The sequence below is a fragment of the Musa acuminata genome, chromosome BXJ3-8 (assembly GCF_036884655.1).
Source record: "Musa acuminata AAA Group cultivar baxijiao chromosome BXJ3-8, Cavendish_Baxijiao_AAA, whole genome shotgun sequence".
Lineage (NCBI taxonomy): Eukaryota > Viridiplantae > Streptophyta > Magnoliopsida > Zingiberales > Musaceae > Musa > Musa acuminata.
This window is the reverse complement of record NC_088356.1, coordinates 45,338,450-45,359,368: the sequence shown is the minus strand read 5'-3', so window position 1 is coordinate 45,359,368 and position 20,919 is coordinate 45,338,450. Positions and strand designations below refer to the sequence as shown.

The 20,919-nt window shown below is 35.5% G+C and overlaps 1 protein-coding gene across 2 annotated transcripts in view; it reads right to left on the bottom strand.

Moving 5' to 3' along the window:
- The window catches only part of LOC135644654 (phototropin-2-like), a 38,731-nt gene extending 18,569 nt beyond the window's left edge, over window positions 1-20,162 (bottom strand). Inside the window, exons 1-13 of one of the 2 annotated variants that reach the window (XM_065162431.1) lie at window positions 19,892-20,162; window positions 18,665-19,272; window positions 18,270-18,452; window positions 16,133-16,224; window positions 15,787-16,048; window positions 13,776-13,986; window positions 13,167-13,237; window positions 10,424-10,530; window positions 10,166-10,215; window positions 9,972-10,076; window positions 8,775-8,834; window positions 6,462-6,551; window positions 4,914-4,990 (exon numbers count right to left, since the gene is read on the bottom strand). In XM_065162431.1, the coding sequence (XP_065018503.1) occupies window positions 4,914-4,990; window positions 6,462-6,551; window positions 8,775-8,834; window positions 9,972-10,076; window positions 10,166-10,215; window positions 10,424-10,530; window positions 13,167-13,237; window positions 13,776-13,986; window positions 15,787-16,048; window positions 16,133-16,224; window positions 18,270-18,452; window positions 18,665-19,155 (1,799 nt within the window). In that variant the 5' untranslated portion in view covers window positions 19,156-19,272; window positions 19,892-20,162. The remainder of the gene's footprint in view (window positions 1-4,913; window positions 4,991-6,461; window positions 6,552-8,774; window positions 8,835-9,971; window positions 10,077-10,165; window positions 10,216-10,423; window positions 10,531-13,166; window positions 13,238-13,775; window positions 13,987-15,786; window positions 16,049-16,132; window positions 16,225-18,269; window positions 18,453-18,664; window positions 19,273-19,891) is intronic. The other variant, XM_065162432.1, reaches the window with a different exon arrangement.
- Window positions 20,163-20,919: the final 757 nt, after the last annotated feature.

The window sequence follows — 20,919 nt, the reverse complement described above, 5'->3', positions numbered from 1 at the left end:
CATAAAATGGGATGTTGCTAGATTTGTGCAAAGATGTTATATTTGTCAAAAGGCCAAAGGAGGAGTGCAAAATACCAGTTTATACCAGCCCCTTCCTATTCCTAATGCTTCTTGGGAGGACGTCTAAATGGATTTTGTTTTTGGTTTGCCTAGAACACAACATAGATATGATTGCATTCTGGTGATTGTTGAAAGATTCTCAAAGATGACTCACTTCCTACCTTGTAGAAATTCTCATAATGCCTCACATGTGGCCAATTTATTCTTCAAAGAAGTAATTCATTTGCATGGAGGCCCAAGGTCCGTTACTTCGGAACATGATGTGCGATTTGTGACTCACTTTTGGAAGACACTTTGGAAACTTTTGGGTACTAAACTGCAATTTTCTATTTCCTATCATCCACGAATAGATAGCCAAACAGAAGTGGTGAACCATTCTCTTGGGAATTTATTGAGAAGCTTGGTCGGTGACAGTCCTAAAAGATGGGAGTTCATTCTTTCTCAAGCTGAATTTGCCTACAATAGCTCTCTTAACAGATCCACAAAAAAAGCTTCATTTGAAGTGGTTTATGGCAGATACCTTAATCAAGTTTTGGACTTAGTCTCACTTACAAATCAGTCACATCTTAGCATGGATGCAGAGGGGTTTGCTGCCCACATTAAGACCATTCATGATCAAGTTCTTTAACAGTTGAGGCAAACTTCTTAACTCTACAAGTCAAAGACCAATGTGCATAGGAGGCATAAAGAGTTTGAACTTTGAAGAAGGTGATCTTGTCATGGTTTATCTTTTAAAAGAAAGATTTCCTTCTAGAACATATAGTAAACTTAAGCAAAGGAAGTTTGGACCATGTCAAGTTGCAAAAACACTCAGACCCAATGCTTACCGCTTGGAGCTACTAGATGGGTTGGCAGTCAGTCCAATTTTTAATGTGTGTGACTTGAGTCTATTATATGGGGACGAGGATAATATTATCATAAAGCCGAATGAATTTGCCACCAAGTCTATGAGCTCTACTAGAGAAGTCATTGATGCATTGGATGTTTGAAGTATTATAACAAAGTGTGGCACTTATGCTCAATACATAGTACATTTCATGGGAAAGCCCAGTTCTAAAGATGTATGGATGTTAGCTCAAGAACTCCAGAAGATTGACGAGGCACTTTGCAGGTAGCTCACTACAAATTCGAAGTCGAATTTTTCTCAAGCCAAGGAGAATGATGCAGGGGCATAATCTAATTTTAGATTACTGCTAATTAACTATGTTTTAGAGTCTTATTATTATTATTATTATTTATTTCTGCTGTCACCTTATTGCTCTCACTAAGTCTTCAGTAAGTAGTGTGTTGACTACTTGGGAACATGTTTTTTTTTCTGTTGGGATGTGTTTGTCATTATTGTAGAAGCTCAAGGGTCTCCTTAGAGAAACATATTCTTCTCATGGAAAAGAAGCTAGTCTTTTGGTTTTGCTTCTCTAAAAAAATATACAAATCATTTTTAGTCAGTTTTGCTTGGATTGAATCTTCCTATCAAGTTATTGACTTGGTTGCATTGAGTGGCATCCACGATTAGTGATGTTGAGTGGCATCCATCACCCCTGGTTAAGTGACATCCTAGGACATATCCTTCTTAGTTGAAGTCTTCAGATTTTGGCTAAATTTGCATGTGCTGGCTAGCATTAGAACTCTATCGAAATGTTATTGGGAAGGTAAAGCACCAACTTTCTCATTGTTTGTGATCAAGTCTCCCTATCCTTCATTCACCTCTCTTAGCATCAGCAGTCAATTTCACCCACCTCATTGATTGGTGCAACCAAGGTTTTTAATCTTGTACCATATCGGCATACCGAGCCTTGCTCGATACAGTATGTACCAGCATACTGAGTGGTATGCCAAGGCGCACCAAGCAGAGAACACGAAGCAAGTTAGGGTTTTTGTACTTGATTGTGGACGCGGAGGAAAACTCCCCCCACCAATGGGCGAAGTGCCTCGGGGCCAACTGGTGCATGCACGAGGGGGAGTGGTAGAGGGGGAAGGCTTCTAGAAAAGGAAAGTTCTTGTGGCCCTCCAATGCAACCTTCATGGGCGAGCTCCGTTCTGGCCAGATGGAAGCCTTCAGGACCACTGAGTCGGAGGGCAATGCCTGCCTTGGTTCCTGTGTTGCCAACTGAGAGCACGGGTTTGGATGCAAGTGGCACTCTAACGACGACTATCACGAGGGTGGCTAGTGGCGCAACGCACAGGAGGGCTACGATCGGTACATGTGGCGGAGTGGGAACCAGTACATCGGCGAGTGGTGGAATGACGTAATATTCGACCGCGGGGAGCTCATTTGGGCTAATGGCAATCACTATGACGACCACTGAGAGAATGTCATTCCGAAGGGGAGCAGCGTGTTCACTTGGCTGGATGGTCATTGCTACGTAATGCTCGGTATAGGTCGGTAATGGTTGAAATTTCGATCGTTACCACCAGGTACAGCCTCGTATCACCCGATACGAGGCCAAAAACCTGATACCACCCGATAGTGGGCAGTCCACGTGTCGATCTATTGGCGGATTGGTATGTACCGCTCATATCGAGCGGTACAGTATGAAATTAAAAACCCTGGGTGCAACTACAAGATAGTCGATTGCCAAAAAACCTTAAATTGTGTTATTGTTGGGGAGGGAGAAGAGAATTCCGAAACCAAAAGAAAACACCCAGAGATCAACAATCAAAAGAATATATGAGAGAGCTGACACAAGATTAACGTGAATCGACAAATCCTGCCTACATCCATGGAGAAAAAAAATTCTTCACCATGTGAGATCAATTACAATTCCCCACTCAAACATGATTTCCTTGTAGACCCTCTTACATAAATTCCAAAAAGTTTACGCCCTTTTCTCTCACCCTCTCGTGAAGGAAGGAAACCCTAGTAATTAGCTACTTTCTATCATTTTATTCTTGATCAGAGATTTAGAACTATCCTAGTTATTATTGAATACATTTGTTATTCTTTTTTCTAATAACTCCACTTATTTGTCTCTCTGCATCCTCATCTCAAAAATACTAATATTATTGATAAAATTTTGATATTGGATATCAATAATTAACCTTCTAAATCTGATGGCAAATCCCAGCCTAGGAAACTTGGGAAAATAAATTTGATTAGAGATCCATGTCTAGTTTCCAAATAAAAAGATTTACTGTAATGGTTATATTTTTGGCTTGTGTAACCTGGTGTGTCCACCAATTTTTGTTTAAACCTAGAAAGCGAATAAAAAAACGAAATGACAACTCTTGCAATAGGGAGCATTGCTCATCCGAAGACAAATAAAGAAAGAAAAGTATGAATACCATACCGAAATATAACAGCCTATAAATGCTAAATACAGTGATAATCTACAATTATGTAGAATCACTCAATCAAAGATGCTAATAATATTATTTATACAAATAGCAACATTTGAAGATGCCTACACAAAATGCAAAAAAATGATACAGACCGAAACTAATACGAAAAAACTATTATGTAATATTTCTATGTTTTTTGAAACTGATTTCCAGCAACAACTAGGATGTTGAAGCAGGTTCTATGGAGATTGAATTCCACACTACATAAAAAAGGATGGAAATCAATTCCAAAAGATATTCTCCTCGAAGTAGGAAACCGAAGCTTTGCAAGGTTGGGATTGGGGCAAACGAAAGCAATAAAAGGATAAAAAAGCTATTAATGAGAGGATCCTCAACCCTATTGATAAGAAATCTTGTACCGTCAAATGCTACAGTAGATCCTAATCATGTGTAATTTTCCACTTATTTGGAAAACTAGTACAAAATATATCCGGCTTGCTCAAGTAATTTAATCTACTATCACGGACAGCTTGTAGGGAAGGTGTTTGACACAATGTGTAGCTGTGTTCGTGCTTTTCAGTTTTGTTCATATCTTGACAGCATGTAAGGGGTTTGTACTAGGCTTGGCAATCTCATTTTGGTTGGCTTTGGTAACTGTTTCAGGCTTGTACACACAGGATGTGTGTGATCATCGTATAGAGGCAAAAGTGCCTAAAAATAAGCCATCCATGTAGCTATTTTGGGTGTTTATTAGGTGCATAGAGTGGTAGAAATGTTAGTCATCTCAACACTCTAGAGCTATCTGGGTGGCACAGCATTGGATGGGCCTTTGGGGTAGTTTCTAAGGCTAGTTCACTGTCTAGTTTCGTTATGTCATACGGGCACTAGAGACTATTGGGTGCAGCAGATTGCTTTAGACCCTTTGTTGCATAACCATTAAGGGCTTATGAAATTCATCTTTATATTTTGTATTATCTATCAAGTGTTTACTAAAATTTCTGCATATGGGATCTCGATTTTAATGATTCCATTGACTCATCTTCTCTTTTGTAGGACCTTAGGGGATCCTGCGAATTTGCAGCGAGGCTGACCCCCTGCGAACGGACACGCAAAAGTGCCACATGACCTAGAAAAATCTTGCTAAGTTTGTTACACTATGTCAGTTACATGCATTATTTCCGATGTTTTAGCTAACTAACCTCTATGCCATCATGTTCATTTCCTGATAATTTTTAGTAATATATTTTATATTAATCTGTGCTAAAACTTCTAACTAGAATCTCTTAAGGATCTTTCTCTTTATTGTTATTTATAGTGGGTTTTTTTCCTAATTTTACATTTTTTCGTTGTAGCAGTAATAATGTAATATACGATATATCCATGAATCCCATGCTATAAATATATTCTGGAATTTTTTGTACTTCTTCAAAAAAAGCAATGATCTTTTTCTTGGAAAATAATTAAAGGCATGATATTCCATTTCCAGACAACCATACGGGAAATGTCACAAGTGATACTGAAATTGAAATGAGAAGTCCATAATATGATATTACTGACATCAAAGATAGCAATACCTTCCAGTGTCCCCACATCCTAACGGTCTTAGAGGCCTAAAATTCTTCAAGCCAATTTCTTCACCTTTTCCAGCAATCTATAAAACCAGAGATAGAAATTAAATCTTATATGATTTAATTGTTAATATAATGAATGCAGGTAGTGCAACAAGCACAGTGCAAAATAGATTAACCAAACTATATATGCAAGTTAGGAGATCTTATATGATTGATCTCGGAGCATAATTTCACTCATACAAGAATGTCGAATCATACTTCTTTCGTACCAGAGAATTCATTAAACAGCAATGATGGAACTTAAAAATCAGCAATAGCTTAAAATCAGGATAATGTAATGGACATTCAGAATTCATAAAGTACCTAAATATTTGTTGAACCAACTCTTATAAACTTCCCCCAAGTTCATATTACAAAATTCATTATTTACTTGACAAGACATTTTTTATTAATAGTCAACTTATCAAACTCACTTTTCCATAATTATTGAGAGTTCATGCATGGAGGCTAATTCATATAGGACATTTACTGTTTACTATTGTCTGTATGAAAAGTTACAACTCTCAAAGATTATGCCAATATATTAATTTCTTTTTATGTTTTAACTTGTCTAAATTCTATGTAATGTGATGTTCTTTTGCCTTTCATCTCTAAATTCCTTCCCCAAAAAGAATGTCGGGTTATCATGTGTAATGTTCTTCAATGCTTTTTCTCATATTAATTTCTCATTCTGCCCCTTGTTCATGTTTAATTTTTTCTTATTCCAAGTGCCAAAACAACAGGCATATATTTAGGGTCTTTTGGACTTTGTGGTTTCATGGTAGCAAATTTCATATTGGTGCATCTATTGTGAATCAGTACATAATCATATATAAGGATCCAACTGCTAGTTTTGAAAAAGAGAAAGTTTGATTTCATACTTAATTTATTTGTTGAGAGTAGAGAGGATGTCTCTTGCTCAAAGAGTATCTTTATGGTGACCAAGATATTGAAGAGCAAGGGCATAGGCCAGTGTTGAAAAAGAGAAAATTTGATTTCATGCTTAATTTAATTGTTGTGAGTAGAGAGGATGCCTCTTGCTCAAAGAGTATCTTTATGCTGACCAAGATATTGCACAGCAAGGGCATAGACCCAGCCACTATAAAAGAAAATTTATTGCAGACTGATAATAGGCTCTTTCATCTTTCAGGTGTAACATATCTAAAACTAAATAGCTGTTGTTTTCATAAATAACATGTTTCAGGACAAATCCCATCCCCTTCCCTCCATAAAAAAGATAATAATTGTAAGTTGTAACAGTATACACAATAAGAATAATTATGACAGTAAATAAAACATCAACAGAAACTGTTGGCTTCTTCAGATATACATAACAATCTCCTGATTTTAAAGAGTTTAACCTGAAAATTCTGTGTTGCACCTAAATATGCAGAACATGTTTCTGAGCAACTAATAACTTAAAATGAAAAGGTCAGAATTGTCATGATACCTCTCCATTACCTTATAAATGTGGCTACACATTTGGCACTAAACACAATGTTGAATGAGTACCTTATTAATTGCTACCCAAGAAGAATTGTTCTTTTTGTGAGGCTTTGGAAAGACAGGTTTTGAATGGATTGCCCACAAGTACTCTGGTCTCTGAATGCAACAAAATATTGGTCATTCAACCATGAAAGTAAAAGCTAAATATAAGTTCTTTATATGGCACTAAATAAACATTTTATGAAATCTAAAAATATTTATGTACAGAAAATACAAATGGAAGTGCATAGTGCACACTACAAATTAAAGATGAAAATTGAAAGACAACTGCTTTACTACATCTATCTGTCTATATTAAGTTAATATACAATAAAGGAGCACTTATGAAGACTTCTACAATGACGACCACAAAACTACTACTACCACTAATACCAACCAATGCTACTACCATTAATACTACTAGTACCACCTACCAAGCACTACTATAGTAGTATGAGCAACTGTTCCCAACTATTTAGGGTCCACTGCATGGAACATTATGTCATTGAGCTCTTGATTGTAGTATTAGTTGATAATCCAAAATGCCATCATACCTTATATTATTCTTATAATACATCTAAATGTAAATTCTAGAAGTAGTCTTCCATCCATTCTAATCATCAGATTTTGCCAGAGAACTTTCACTGATCATAGCAGAGATTCCTAGAGAACTTTCATGAAGTAAAACATACACTTCACTGATCATACTGGGAATTCATCTGTCTGCTCACTATAGGAATTGAGCTTTTATCTAACTCATATATTCTAACCATCTTTTACATATTAAAAAATAATGAATATCAAATTTTCCATGGCTATCTTCCAAACAAGGTGCACAAGTTATTAAACAGTCAAATATAAACATTGTACAAGATTCAACTCTCACCTTATCAGTTTGACATTTGGCACTTTGCTTTATCAACTTAATCAGTTGGACAAACATGAGTTACTCATTGTCTAAATTTTCATATCTAGTAAAATACTCAACTCTCAACTTCTAAAAAATTTGAAATTTGACACTTCTGAGGCTTCATCAACTTTATCAGTTGGTTATCCCCTTGGAAACAATACAATCTGCTTCAGCCAATTGCTTCATTAAAACCTCCTTGCATCTGTCTGGATTGTAGTTTCGTTTGGTTTTTTTCCTATGGCCACCACCCTTCTTATGTTTATTTTAATATGCTCTTGCCTCTCTGCATGACCCTCCCTATATATTGACAGGAATCTTTTTCGCTTGATTATTTTAGCTCAACCGAATTGATCCATCGCAAAACCATGTATCATTCTTCTCTTGGTCCCTGGTGCAAAATATACCCTCTAGATCATTGAGAAGCCATATCTGTCAGAATCATGTTCAAGATAATTTTATCCTTCCAAGCCAATAATGTGACACATGGTTACTTGTGCTGTTACATATTGGGAATAGTATTCAAGTTTTACATCTACAAGGCAACCAAAAGAGATAATAAAAAAAATTGATAATATTTTGACCTACTGTGACAAGTAACAAACAGATTATCATTGTGTCCATTTCAAGTCATACGTCCATTCCAAATGCTTATATACCAATTCCACAATCATCAAACCCTAGATGAACTACTTATCTGGAAATTATTGAGTTATTTTTAAAATTTACACATGTCAAAAGATGCTTAGACACACTTTATAGCAAAAATCAAGGATAAATCCTCAATTATTAAAGTTGTAACTTGTTGAGGCAAGAATATAGTGAACATTTTTTGAATTTCTTTGTCTAGCTTAGCTAAAGAGCAGCACTTCAGCAAGATAACATTTCAGAATATATGTAGCTGCAGGTGATATCAGTTTCTATCAGGCACATAGTCATAATTTGCATTTCATTTATCAGTGCTTATGAGTTAAAAGCAATTCAGGAACTTCTAGATTGAATAGTCTTTCGCATATACAAACTAAAATATAAAGCAATGTCTGTTGCACCGCCTGAGTCGGTATGGTATGGGCAGTATGGACCAGTACGACTGGCAACCGAAACACGAATCGCCGAAGTCCCCGTCGACATGCCCCAATGTATCGTGTGTCAATACACTAGTACATTCCGGTATGTACTGACCTGACAAAACTCCAAGACGGGTCTGGTACCCAAAATGATGAACCCTGATAGAAAGTATTTAAATTTCCACTCGTGACTTTATTACAACAGAATCAAATTAGACCAAATTCTCCTGATGTAGAGGCAATCAAAAGATTTGCATAAGTAATACTTAAACTCAAGAAATGTTGAATAACCTAAAAATGTTGCTTGCAAAATGGAAAAAGTCAATGGCTTTCTCCAAAAACAAGCAATTAGAAAATGTACCTTACCAAGTTGGGATCAGGAAGCTCTCTGACAGCTTCATCTACATTCTCAGCTGTAGCTTTAACCTGGGTAACAAGCCACAATATTAGATGCAAATGAAACAGTATATCATAAAATTTTACACTTTAACAGAGCAGTATAATAAATATTCAAAATTTCAGATGGTGGAAAAATAACATGCTTCCGACATGAACGAAATCTATTGGTATCTCCATCATGTATGAAATACAGTGACATTGTTCTGGTTGTTATTTGTATGAGACTCGTAGGAAGAATTAGTTTACTAATACTGTGCTAGTTAAAATTCTTTTCACACTAATTCTAGTCAGGTAATTCATTACGGTCTCCGTGTAACTTCATCCATGGACATTCTGTCATCTAGTTTTATAGTAATTTTCATATTTACAGATCCTAGAAAGAAATAGCGCATCTCCACATCTTGTCAAAAGAATATATTTGTCATAAAATGTTTTATGGTTTTATAGGATTTTGGCATTGTGATACTCCTGTCTCATTTTGTCAATTACAATAAATTGCTACATATTGGCTATGAAAACTCCTTATCTTTACTAGAAATATTTCTGTTAATAATTAGTATGATTAAAGTTCAACATTCAAACTAAAAAAACACTAGCAGGCATTTAAAAATTTAGATTGAATATGGACCAAATGATGAATGTAAAATTAATGAAAGAGCATCCACTATACTTTGATTAATTATTGTTTTTTAAGTAAACTTCTTTGACATAGATAGAACTATTTGTTCCATGTGTGGTTTTGAAAACCTTAATCAACCAATGTACTGATTATGGACTCACGATCAATGATTATCATGGTCCTCTGTGTTGGTTATATCTCATTATGATAACTGAGGAACAACCTGGCAGTGAGGTTCTCAAGTATTCAAATTCTCTCTAATATGTGTGAATTTTGCCATTGAAGCACATGCAAGAGAGGATGTTCTACTATTTGATGTGGAGGACAAACTTAATAACTAAAGAAGTGACCTCTGAGAGGTTGTTGCATTGAAATTACATGCAAAACATGATTCCTTCAGCCCTTGCATAGATAGCATGAGTACAAAGGAAAAATAAAAATTTGGGAGCCTTACAGAAACACACTTCCTTCAGTCAAAATCATTGAAATATCCATGTCCTTGACCAATGTAATTAGATTGAAAAACAAAGAGATCATGTAATTACCACTTTAGCACTATGTAACTCTGTCTTCTCTGAGAGGCGGTTTCTAAGGGGTTCAACATGATCACTGCCATCAAGTTGCACTCCAATGAAGTATTGAAGCTCACCCTATCAACATAGTGACCAATAATTTAATTTCTGAAATTTATGTTACAGTTACAGGATACACCGTCCAAAATAAACAACTTTTGTATGACCTTTTGATCACGCATTGGTTGCAAGTGGAATAAGTTCCAAAACTTCTTTCCTATATCAAGTCCAATATATGTAAGACAATATCAACAAACATAATCAAATGAGTTTAAAAATATACAGTAGAATTTATCATATCCAGTATATAGATTAAATATGAGCAGCCTAAGATGCAGTTTTCCAGTTCATCAATTTGGATCAGATGATCAATTAGAAAGGTTATTATATAGAAGCAAAATCACATAGCACTGCTACAAACTTACCACTCTTTGTATAATTAATTAATTGGACTGTGACTTCCCTTTGCTCTCTTATAGCCTCCCTTATCTTTGCAACAGTTCCTTGATCTGTATCAGGTCCTTGAAGGAATCTGTAATATGCATAAAAGATTGGTGCTGAAGATTTCGTGACAATACCAATATAACTGAAGTATTGAAAGAACTACTAAAATTCTAGTTAGTAAAATTCACAGCCAAAAAAATAGAAGACTAAAATGACCAAGATTAGTAGTTACAAAATTATATATGCTTTCTGTAAATAATATATGATGCTTCTTAGAAGTTACAAAATTTCTGTTTCATGTGATAGTTACAGAGATGGAGCTGTAGAATTTTAGGCTTTTATCTTAGTTCACAAATAGCAAACTTGTCCACTTTAATAGTCACTCATAATAGAAATGCTGTGGAGTTCTGGCAACTGCTGCTATGTTTTGGAATTGTTGAGAACCTCAGCTTCCATGATGCAACAACCAAGTGGCAAATTACCATTTCAGAAGCATCATTGATAATGTAAATTGAGCTCCCATCCTCCACCAACCAAAAGAAAAAACAATCTCTCTCCAAGGTAAGTAATCACAAACAAATATATAAATTAATCCAATCAATGATCATGTTAAGAAAAACTGCGGCAAAAAATAAGTCTTTGTTCAAACAAAAAACTGGTTAGTTGCTTATTCAATTTACAGATCATGTTCAAGAAATAAAATATTTTCTGGAATCTCTAAGGACAACATGAAATTTTACAGAATAAGTCATCTCCAATGAGGTGCCAATTTACTTCAGAGGAAGTTGATAACCTCCTATGGAATTTTGGGAAGAAAGAGAGACAAAAGAGAGGAAAGAGAAATGGATTAAGAAAATTAGGTAAAGAAAGCTTTACTGTTCACTTCAATGATGTGCCAATGGCCAGAACCAGAGACTTATATGAGTTGTGGAGAAAAGAGTTAATCACATCTCCCATAACATCCTTTTTGAAAGATAACTCTACAACTCTCAAGATAAAAGTTTTATTGGAAAAATAAATAACCTAAGTTATACAATATTCAAATAGTGACTATAAGATACCAATTAGGCTAATAATAGGAATCTTATGACCCACTAAAATAGCCAAGGTTTCAAATAACAGTCAGAGTGACTTATATGGTTATACTAAGTTATAACTCATATTACTAGTCTGAACAAGGATCAATATCAGACCATATAGATCAGTATCAGTTCATCTTACATTGTTTTATTATTTTTTAAAACGATACCATGAAGTACAAACCAGTATATTACCTAGCATACCAATCTGATTGGTTATCGGAATGTGTATCAGACTCAGGTTTAAATTATTGAACTAGCTATTAAAATTGACTACAACTGTCAAAAAAAGCAAAATATAAAAGAATATTTTCAAGTAGGAATGGGGATGATGTAGAATCTTCACTATTTCCACCAATTTGCCTTAGGATTGTTATATATGATAAAAACTAAAAATCTCAACTCAAATGAGTATCATTCCAGTCCTGAACCATGCTAGAGTTATTCCCAAGTTGTGTTTCCTTGGTGATATGATATAGGGAGACTTTACATTAACTGGTTGAATCCTAATCTTAGCTGTATCACACATCAATTAATTTGTCCAAGGTGACAAGACATGCTAGTAACGTTTAAGCCCCTAAAAGTTCAGCCCGACACCTTAGAAAAATCTATTGCCCTAGACATGAGATATTCTCAGTATGTCCTGACCATGCCTTTATTTGGCTTGGTCCAAATACAACTTAACTCTATTGATGTATGCACAGGATCAGTGGAGGTCAATCCTAGTTTTAAATTGAATAATCAATTAAATTCCACATAGGATTAAAGATGAAGATCAATTCATCACCCATAAGTGAAACTGTGTTGCTCAAAGCACTTGTTGGCAGTTGTTGACAAGAGATATTGGAAGCACATCCAGTACCTCCAATATCATTTGACCATGGTTATTTGAGATCAAAATAGATACCAAAGACCCCAACCTGATCTGCTACAGGTCAATCTATGGACACATGGGATCTAGAATCTTACAAATTTATCCATTATCTTGTACTTTCATTAGAAATTGTAATCAATTGACTGTTATATATATTGCAATCTAAATAAAGAAAAGCATATCATATGTCATTTATAAGCTAAACCTTTTACTTTGAGCCAATAGTTTAGGGATTTTACTCACAAGGAGCGGTGATGCCCCTACTAATTATGCTACCCAATGGGGATAGATATAGATATTCTATTTTACATGTTTGACGCTAAAGAATCAACTTCCAAGGAACTGATGCATGAAAGTTTGATAACGAAGAGGTTGACATTGAAAAATCTCTTCTGAGAAACCAGCATGTCAATTGATCAAGAAAACCATTTTTCTCCATGATAGACAGCCAACTTTATTTCTAGTTTGGTTCGCATTAATAAGCAGCTTATCAGTTAATCATAGTATTGTGATGCAACAGTGAGCAAATATGAGTTCAATACACTCCTAGTAAAAGAAAGAAAAGGATATGACATGTAACTCTCAGTCATCAGAAAAGAATTTGTGAGAAGCACCTTTTAACAAGTGCACTGCTAATATCATAATCTTTCATATAATTTGATCAAATCAGCATGATTAGAACAGAATTTTATAAAAATAGGGAAGTATATGTTGAAAAGGTAATTGCTTAATAGCTGCTAGTTATGAGATGAGGGAATTGTCTTTACATACCGACAATTTCTTCCTAAAATTTCTTCCCGTGTATACTCTGTCAATTCAAGGAAGCTGTCAGATGCAAATATCTGCATAAGAAATAACCACATAAAATTAGTCTCCTGAGTTTATGTGTGGGAAACAAAAAGGATATTCCAACAGTTTACCATTTATCAAACATAATATATGTGAAGCTCATGATTATTATAAAAGGAAAAGTCCAATTCTTCGTGGTGCCAAAACAATGAATGAAACTAACTTGATTAAAAAAAATTCTTTTCATATTTAAAACCTAATATATCTATCATCACCTGTTCTAGAAGCAGCAATAAGTATTTTCATAGATATAAGGCTTACCTAAGTGTAAAAAGTTAAAAATTCAAGTTTGGAAGAAAAACTCCAAAACATGTGGACAAAATTCACGTTACTTGTACCTTAAAACATGAGCTAGTGGAGACACCTGAATCTTTAAACATATTTACATATGTGCATTTGTATATACATGCAATTATATACCCTCCTCTAGATACGTATATGCAATTATTGAATGCTTGATCATGTTGGATTCATTTTCACGTTGTCTTGTAATAGAATAATGTAAATAATCTTTCAGTTAATTGATCTTACTATTGGATTATCTGGAAGTCTGGGATCTGTTATCACAAAATTCTTTTCTATACGCTCCAATGTTGTAGCTAAATCAATTCCTTGTCGTATATCTGTTTCTCTCTCCACATGGTCCCAACTTTCAGTGCGTTGGACATCTTTGGTCATTAGAATCTCTGGCTCAATATCAGGTTCATATCTTTCTATGGAACTCTGTTTCCTTGCCATAAATCTGCAAATTACTGGAAGACTTTTAGTATAGCAGCACAAATTGTTGCTTGTGTATCTGGAAAATTTTCAACATATAAGCTACATTATTGAAGGAAATTATTCGGATACATGTATTAAACTGTAAAGAAAATAGAAGAAAATATTAGAACAATAATAAAAAGTATCCCTATAAATAAGAAAAACCTATTGAATGGAAAATTTGCTATTTGTTCACACTCATTAGTCTGTAAGGGCATTAATGCAGACTTCATTTGTGCTAGTATCTGCATTCAGAGGAGGAGATTAGTAGCAAAGTTTGAAATCCACAATTAATAACATATGTTTGGTTTTGACAGGTCTGATTTCAACAAATCCATCATCATGATGGTTTTGCAGTTAAAAAAATTGACTGGTGCAATTAGTTGCAGTGACAATAGCATTGGCACATGTCAGGGTGTTGAAACATTGATTATCTCTGCAGTCCATACTCCATACAATTGTTGTTTGAGAAGTTCCAGAATACTTCAATTGCTTTTTTGCCATTCTTGCCAAAAGAATATACCCAAAATCCTAACCTGGATTGATATTGAATGTACAGCTAGAAGATGGAAGTAAGTGCATGTGAAATTGATCAAAGAGATCAGTTGTTATTCCTTGGAAACTAATCAAGTTGTTGTGAAGTTACAAGTTATCTTATGTGCACTAGGAATTTCAAAGAAACCACCATTTCTAAAGGCTATTTGCACAACTGATTATGGAAAGGATACGAAGTGAAGTATCAACGGAAGATTTGATATTCATTAGTAGCAGTTGGGAGCTGCATGCAGGAGAATCCCCCATGCATCAACCGGAGACAAATGATATTTTCATGGCTATGGTAAACAATGACAACTGAAAAAGATATTCCTACATGGATATATATTTGGTTTATAGATTAACGATTTTACCAAGTAATACAAAAACTATTCATGGGAAATATCAATGAATAATTTGTTTTCCCTGTGATCAGTAAATTAATTCATAATGGACAATATTGGTCTCTTGTTACGATGTAATTTTTCTAGCAATAACTAGCATATACTTTCAAGTTACGTAGCCAACAAGACATTATAGGAAGTAGGAACTTAGGAAGACTGGAATTTTTTGGTACAAAGTCAAGGATGTATGGTCTAGGTATAATTTGTCATCAATTATTTACTTAATAGTTCAAATTTCAAAGGGCTCTTACCCCACTATATTAGGAAAATATAATAGTATGATAAGTGCAAGACTCTAAGTGACCAAACTTAGTGTGAAAAAAAAAATGCCACTTTAACTATAAGTACAGGACTTGAATTTTAAAATCTTCAAATTTTCTATGAGCAGCATGAGACAATCATTTGTGAAAAACTACCTCCCTTTAATTTCAAATGAGAATCCAAAACACAATTATTTTTGCATGTCCTGAAATGATCTTTTTCTCAACTTTTTGTCAAATTAAACATCTCTCCTGTAAAGAACTTGTCCACACACTTGGTCAACACCTGGTCAAACTTACTCCCAACATTAACATTTACTTTCCAACATATTTTGTGCCTAAAGAAGTGGGAAATCAATATCCACTAACTTCTCTCTACATGTTTCAAATATGATTGGATGTTGAATAACATGCTATACATACTTAAAACTTTAAAGAAACAAGTTTGGTAAAATGTTGGGTTCTTGGGCTTCTAATGATCACCTGACATGCACTGACGGCATCTTGTACTAATGATGATACTTGTTAATTATTGAGCAATTTTGTATTAAAATCTATATCAGGTCAGTAAATGATATCACTTACCCAGTTGAGGAAGAACGACCAGGTTTCCAACTGCTCATTCTTGATGACTCGCGTTTAGCATCTAATGAAATAGTCATTCTACCTGGTGACTTAAAATGTTTAATCTCTGAAGAATCTTGAAGGGAAGAGTCAATTTGGATTGTCTCATGGGCGTCAAACTTGATAGCAATATCATGATCTACAGCTTGTGAGTGAGAGCGAGGATGCTTCACAGTCTGGACAACCTCCTCAATAGAAGACAAGGCCTTCTCCTTTTGTCGTGCTGATGTGGAAAGACAAATAAGTTGGTCCCTCTTGAGCAGTAATCAATATGCTAATAAATAGAATGCTTTTGAAGTATTCTAACCATCATAACGAATCAAAGACATTGGCAAGGCATTTGGGCGCATGGTTTTGTCATTTAGACCTTCTGTATATTTGCTGACCTCAACCTGCATCCTGAATTTAAGAGTGCCAGAAGTGTCAAAAACTCTGAAAGAAAATCAAACGAAATATTTAAAAGATATTTGGTATAGTAAGAATAGAAAACTGAAAAACCAAATGCATGATGGGTATCGGAGTTCATATGTATCCAATAAGTAGATAATAAAACATGTCTAAAACTTCTTAGACCATTTTAACAAAACAATACACCACGCACAATATTAACTTTATTATGAAAAAAAATTATAAAGTAGGTAAGTATCATAGCTTTTGCTATAGTTCTCCCTTTATTACAGCAGTAAAAAATTATATGGAAGAAATTAGCAAGCATCTACAAGCATGCAGATTTAGAAAGAAAAGATGCTGGCAGAAATGATACAAAATAAGTTTCTGTAAGCTAATGATGGTGATAAGTTGGAAGGGATGAAAGAAGCTCTACATGTAATTCCATTCTTATAGTTAGCATTTGGCAGTTAGATGTGATGGGAACAAACCTTAACAGAAGTTTCTCTATTAGTTACATCCAAGGTCTGTCGTACCGAAGTGTACCGCCCATACCAGGCGATATATACCGGTCCGACAGGTTACCGATACGCGGACCGCCCGGTACCGCTACAATACTACAGTGCTATACTGTAGCACTACTATAGTGCTACAGTACTATACTGTAACACTGCTACAATATGAAAAAATAAAAATTATTTGGTACACCAGGGTGTACCGCTCGGTACGCCCTAATGTACCATCCGGTACACCGGTATCGTACCGTACCGAGCCTGGGTCGAAATGCCGGTACGGTATGGTACAACGAACCTTGGTTACATCATCTTGAAACCCTGATGTTATATCTTCTTTAGTGGTATTCCTGACCGAAAGAATTACTAAAATGGTAATAAAAGACCCAAATTCATTTTGACAAATCAGCCTTATCATATCCTTCTCAACTAAATTCAATTCAACATAAATAAAACTATCTTAAGTTTGAGAGACTTTGTCTATAGATCTGGAGTTGGCCTGTGGTCATTTTTCACTTTTATTCACTAAATATTTCAGACAAACATTAGAAAATTGCCCTAAAGTTAACATTAAGAAGCTACTAACAAAGCATATGATGCCATATACTACAAGCCTCGGTCTTAATTTTATTGATCATTTTAATTAGTGAGAACATTAATATGGATTTAAATTCGCATCACTTAAATCATTGGAGAACTTAAATTAGACTAGAGTGATACTGACTTCCTTTTTGAGACTTGCTCTAGTTAAATCCAGACTTTCTTTCCTGGAAGAAATCCCAGAAAAAGTTATTCTCAAAAGGGTTGAAAAGTCTAAACACTTATAAAATGTCTGGACTCTATATTTATTAATTATATAATTTTAACTTCATGATATCAACTTATCCAATTTAACAATAACTAATAAGCAACGTCTTCCTCTCTGAAGCATAGTTTTGTGGTTCATTTTAGCCCTCAAATTTCTGATATAAAACTGCAAACAATAGGGCTTGTCCTTTTAGACAATCATAAAGTTCTTTGAATAATTATCACCAAAAAATTAAGTTATTTTGGTTGACACAGTTTACCCTCTGAATCCAATTTACGATATCAACATAACAAGCTTTTTAAAATATCTAATAAGAACTATTTCTTGTATAAACCCAATATGTTACTATAGCAAAGCTGGTTCTAAACTATTAGTTTGACCTGAGAGGACATGTGGGCAAATCTTCTTCGACAGGCCCCACCTTGGGCTCAAAAAAATGCAGAAAGATGAGAGAAACACATGAGACAACACCATTCAGACATATTTGAACTATAGAAAATAATGTTGATCTTTAATCCACTGCAACTATCAGAAATTGGCTTTTTAGTATTCCATTCTCGAGTCTTCCAATGTTGCAATAAGTTATGCAATTGTTATCTCCAAAGAAACTCATGTAAAGCAAGATCCAATATAGATACTGAGCAGGTATAAATAGAGAGTTCTGAATTACAATTTGCCAAGAAAAGATTGAAAGCTAGGAAGATAAAGATTGCATTAGGTAGAAGGAAAAGACTCACCCTATGTATTTGACAATATTCCCATTCACATCCCTTATGGGTGTTATGGTTAGAAGGTTCCAAAATTTCGTACCATCCTTCTTGTAGTTTAAGAGCCTTCCACAGTAAGATTTTCCAGTCCTGACAGCTTCTCTTATCTTTGCAATTTCCAGTTTATCAGTATCTGGGCCTTGAAGAAAACGACTGCAGCAAAGAGAAGAGAGTGTTGACGATTATTATGTAAATGTTATACATATCATTCATCAAAGCATATGAATTTTTTTTTCTATCATTTACTCCATGTCTCCTTGGAATAATTAAGGTTATATAGCCTGCAATCCTTTCTGAGCTGCAATTGAGCTTCATTTCAGATTGAACACTTAAATGAAGGAGAAAATACAGGACGCAGAACACACCAGTTTCTTCCAATAATTTCCTTTGCCGAATATCCTGTCATGCTGAAAAAACCAGTACTAGCATACACTATAGGGCAATCAGGCCTTGTTGCATCTGAGACAACAAAAGTCTGCTGAAGAGTAGAGAGTGCATCCTTCAGTTCTTGAGAAACCCGAGGGATTGCTGATTCCAGAGAATAACTTGACTCAATCGAAGTCCTTGCTGAGTCTGAAACTATTTCTGTCGATATTTTATTTCGATCCCAAGAAGATCTTTGACTCTCACTTTTCTTATTAGACTTTCCACCATCCAAGTTATCTACAATTCCCTGCTCTCCTAGCTTCTGGTTCAGCAACTGTGTGCTCTTAATCTTACTTGTCTCCTCTAGTATTTCAGTGGAGGCTGGAGGCATTTTAGAACCCACGGTTGGAAATGCCATCCACTTTTCAGTCGGTTCAGTGTCAGTTAGCATCCCTGATGCACCTTCAGATTTGCATGAACTTGGTATCATTTTCACACTAATTTGTGATCACCAAAACTAAATCCAAATGCTTCTCACTTGACCATGCCTGCTTTATAGACTTGGAGTTCTCATGCCCCAGATTCAGGTCCCGTGAAACAATTTGACCTGTAGATAGAAGTCCAAAAGGTACATTAGGAAAAGAGAAAAATATCATCATGGCAACAAGTTCTTGAGATAGTCAAATGTGGATATTGACAACTATCACGTAAGTACTGTGAATTACAATCGTCAGTAGACAGCTAGATTTGATCAGCTCATCCGCAAACACAAAGGACTCCTACTAAGCAACACATGAAATCAAAGAACTCACATGATCAGAAAATAGAAATGTTCTCTTTTTCTCCTAAGATAAAGTTGACCTTGTGAACCAGTGGCAAGCAGACTCACTTAGCAATAGCGGAAGACATCAAAGGAAGTCTTAAGTATCATAAATGTGATTCCTTGAGGCAGAGGCCAAATGGGGAAATTCTTTTTTAAACCTAGACTTGACAAACAAGTGACACAAAAGACTGTGGCTATTGCAACCAAAATTTCCAAACTCGAACTGACAAAATTTCAAGAGAAAAAAGAAGCTCCTTTTGATCATATCAAACAAATATTTCAGAGACAAAAGAGTACAAAGATAAAAGAACTCAAATACCATCTTTCTTTCTTTCTATCAAGAAACATTCCTGGTTTCTGAGATATAAAAGGAAAAACAGTTAAAATGAAGTCCCGGAACGACCTTCAGGAACTTTGTTGTGGTAGTAGCAGGAGGTGGCCAAAGGTGCCGGGTATGCTGGATTACCACGAACAGTCTGCTGCTCTGTTCGGGCCTGGCAGATGGGGGAGATAAGAAAAGAAGGGGGAAAAAAAAGAAGAGACGAGGAAGCGCGAGCCAAGGAAGAAAAGGAAATGAAGACGTAGACGAAAGGAAATCGAGGCATAAAAAAAAGAAAACCAGACAAGACACCACCGCACAAAAATCCAAAAATCTTCTCTGCCTCCTCCTCCTCCTGCTGCTGCTGTTGCTGCGGTCAGCTGGAACGGACGGTTCGTAGACGTCTATTTGGAGCATTTCTATCCGAAAATTTCTGGGGTCGTGATTGCCCGAGCGAGGAGACGCGTCATCCTTATATTTCTGAGGCTGCAAACTTTTCGGGATTTGTTTTTTTGTGTGTCTTTTATTTTCTTTCACCGATCACTCGAGAGTCTTGTCTCGTGTTTCTTCCACGCCGTGTCAGACACAAGAGGGCAGAGGCTTGGCTTGGAAGTACCGGTAAAAACGGCCGCACCAGTTGCGGAGAATCTAAGCAGCTCTTGTACAGAACATCTCATCCGCACCCGAGAAGACAACCAATCCAGTGTTTGACTACAGCTTTTTGTCTTTTGATCTAAAAAGAAGATAATTACTCTGGTAATAGATGCACAGATTAGTAAATTAGAGAAGACTCACCCAGCAATGATCTTCCTAAGATTACTGAAATGGGCTGCAAATAGTTGGGGCACTACAGCTGCCAGTAGAACTGTCACTTCTTTAACTATTCTTCTGACGTGTGTTCTAACGCTAATTACGTCAAAAAGCTTGTCGGCATCCCAAAAAAAAGAACAAAAAATGCTCCAAATGCTGGCTACTGCATGCAGACTCGAAACAAATAGATAAATGAAAAGGAAACAGAAAAAAAATTAGTGAAAAAAGATGATATTTCCATTTCAACCAAACTAATTGTTACGAGGATGCGTGATGTTTGCAGGTCTCCTACCGTCGATTCC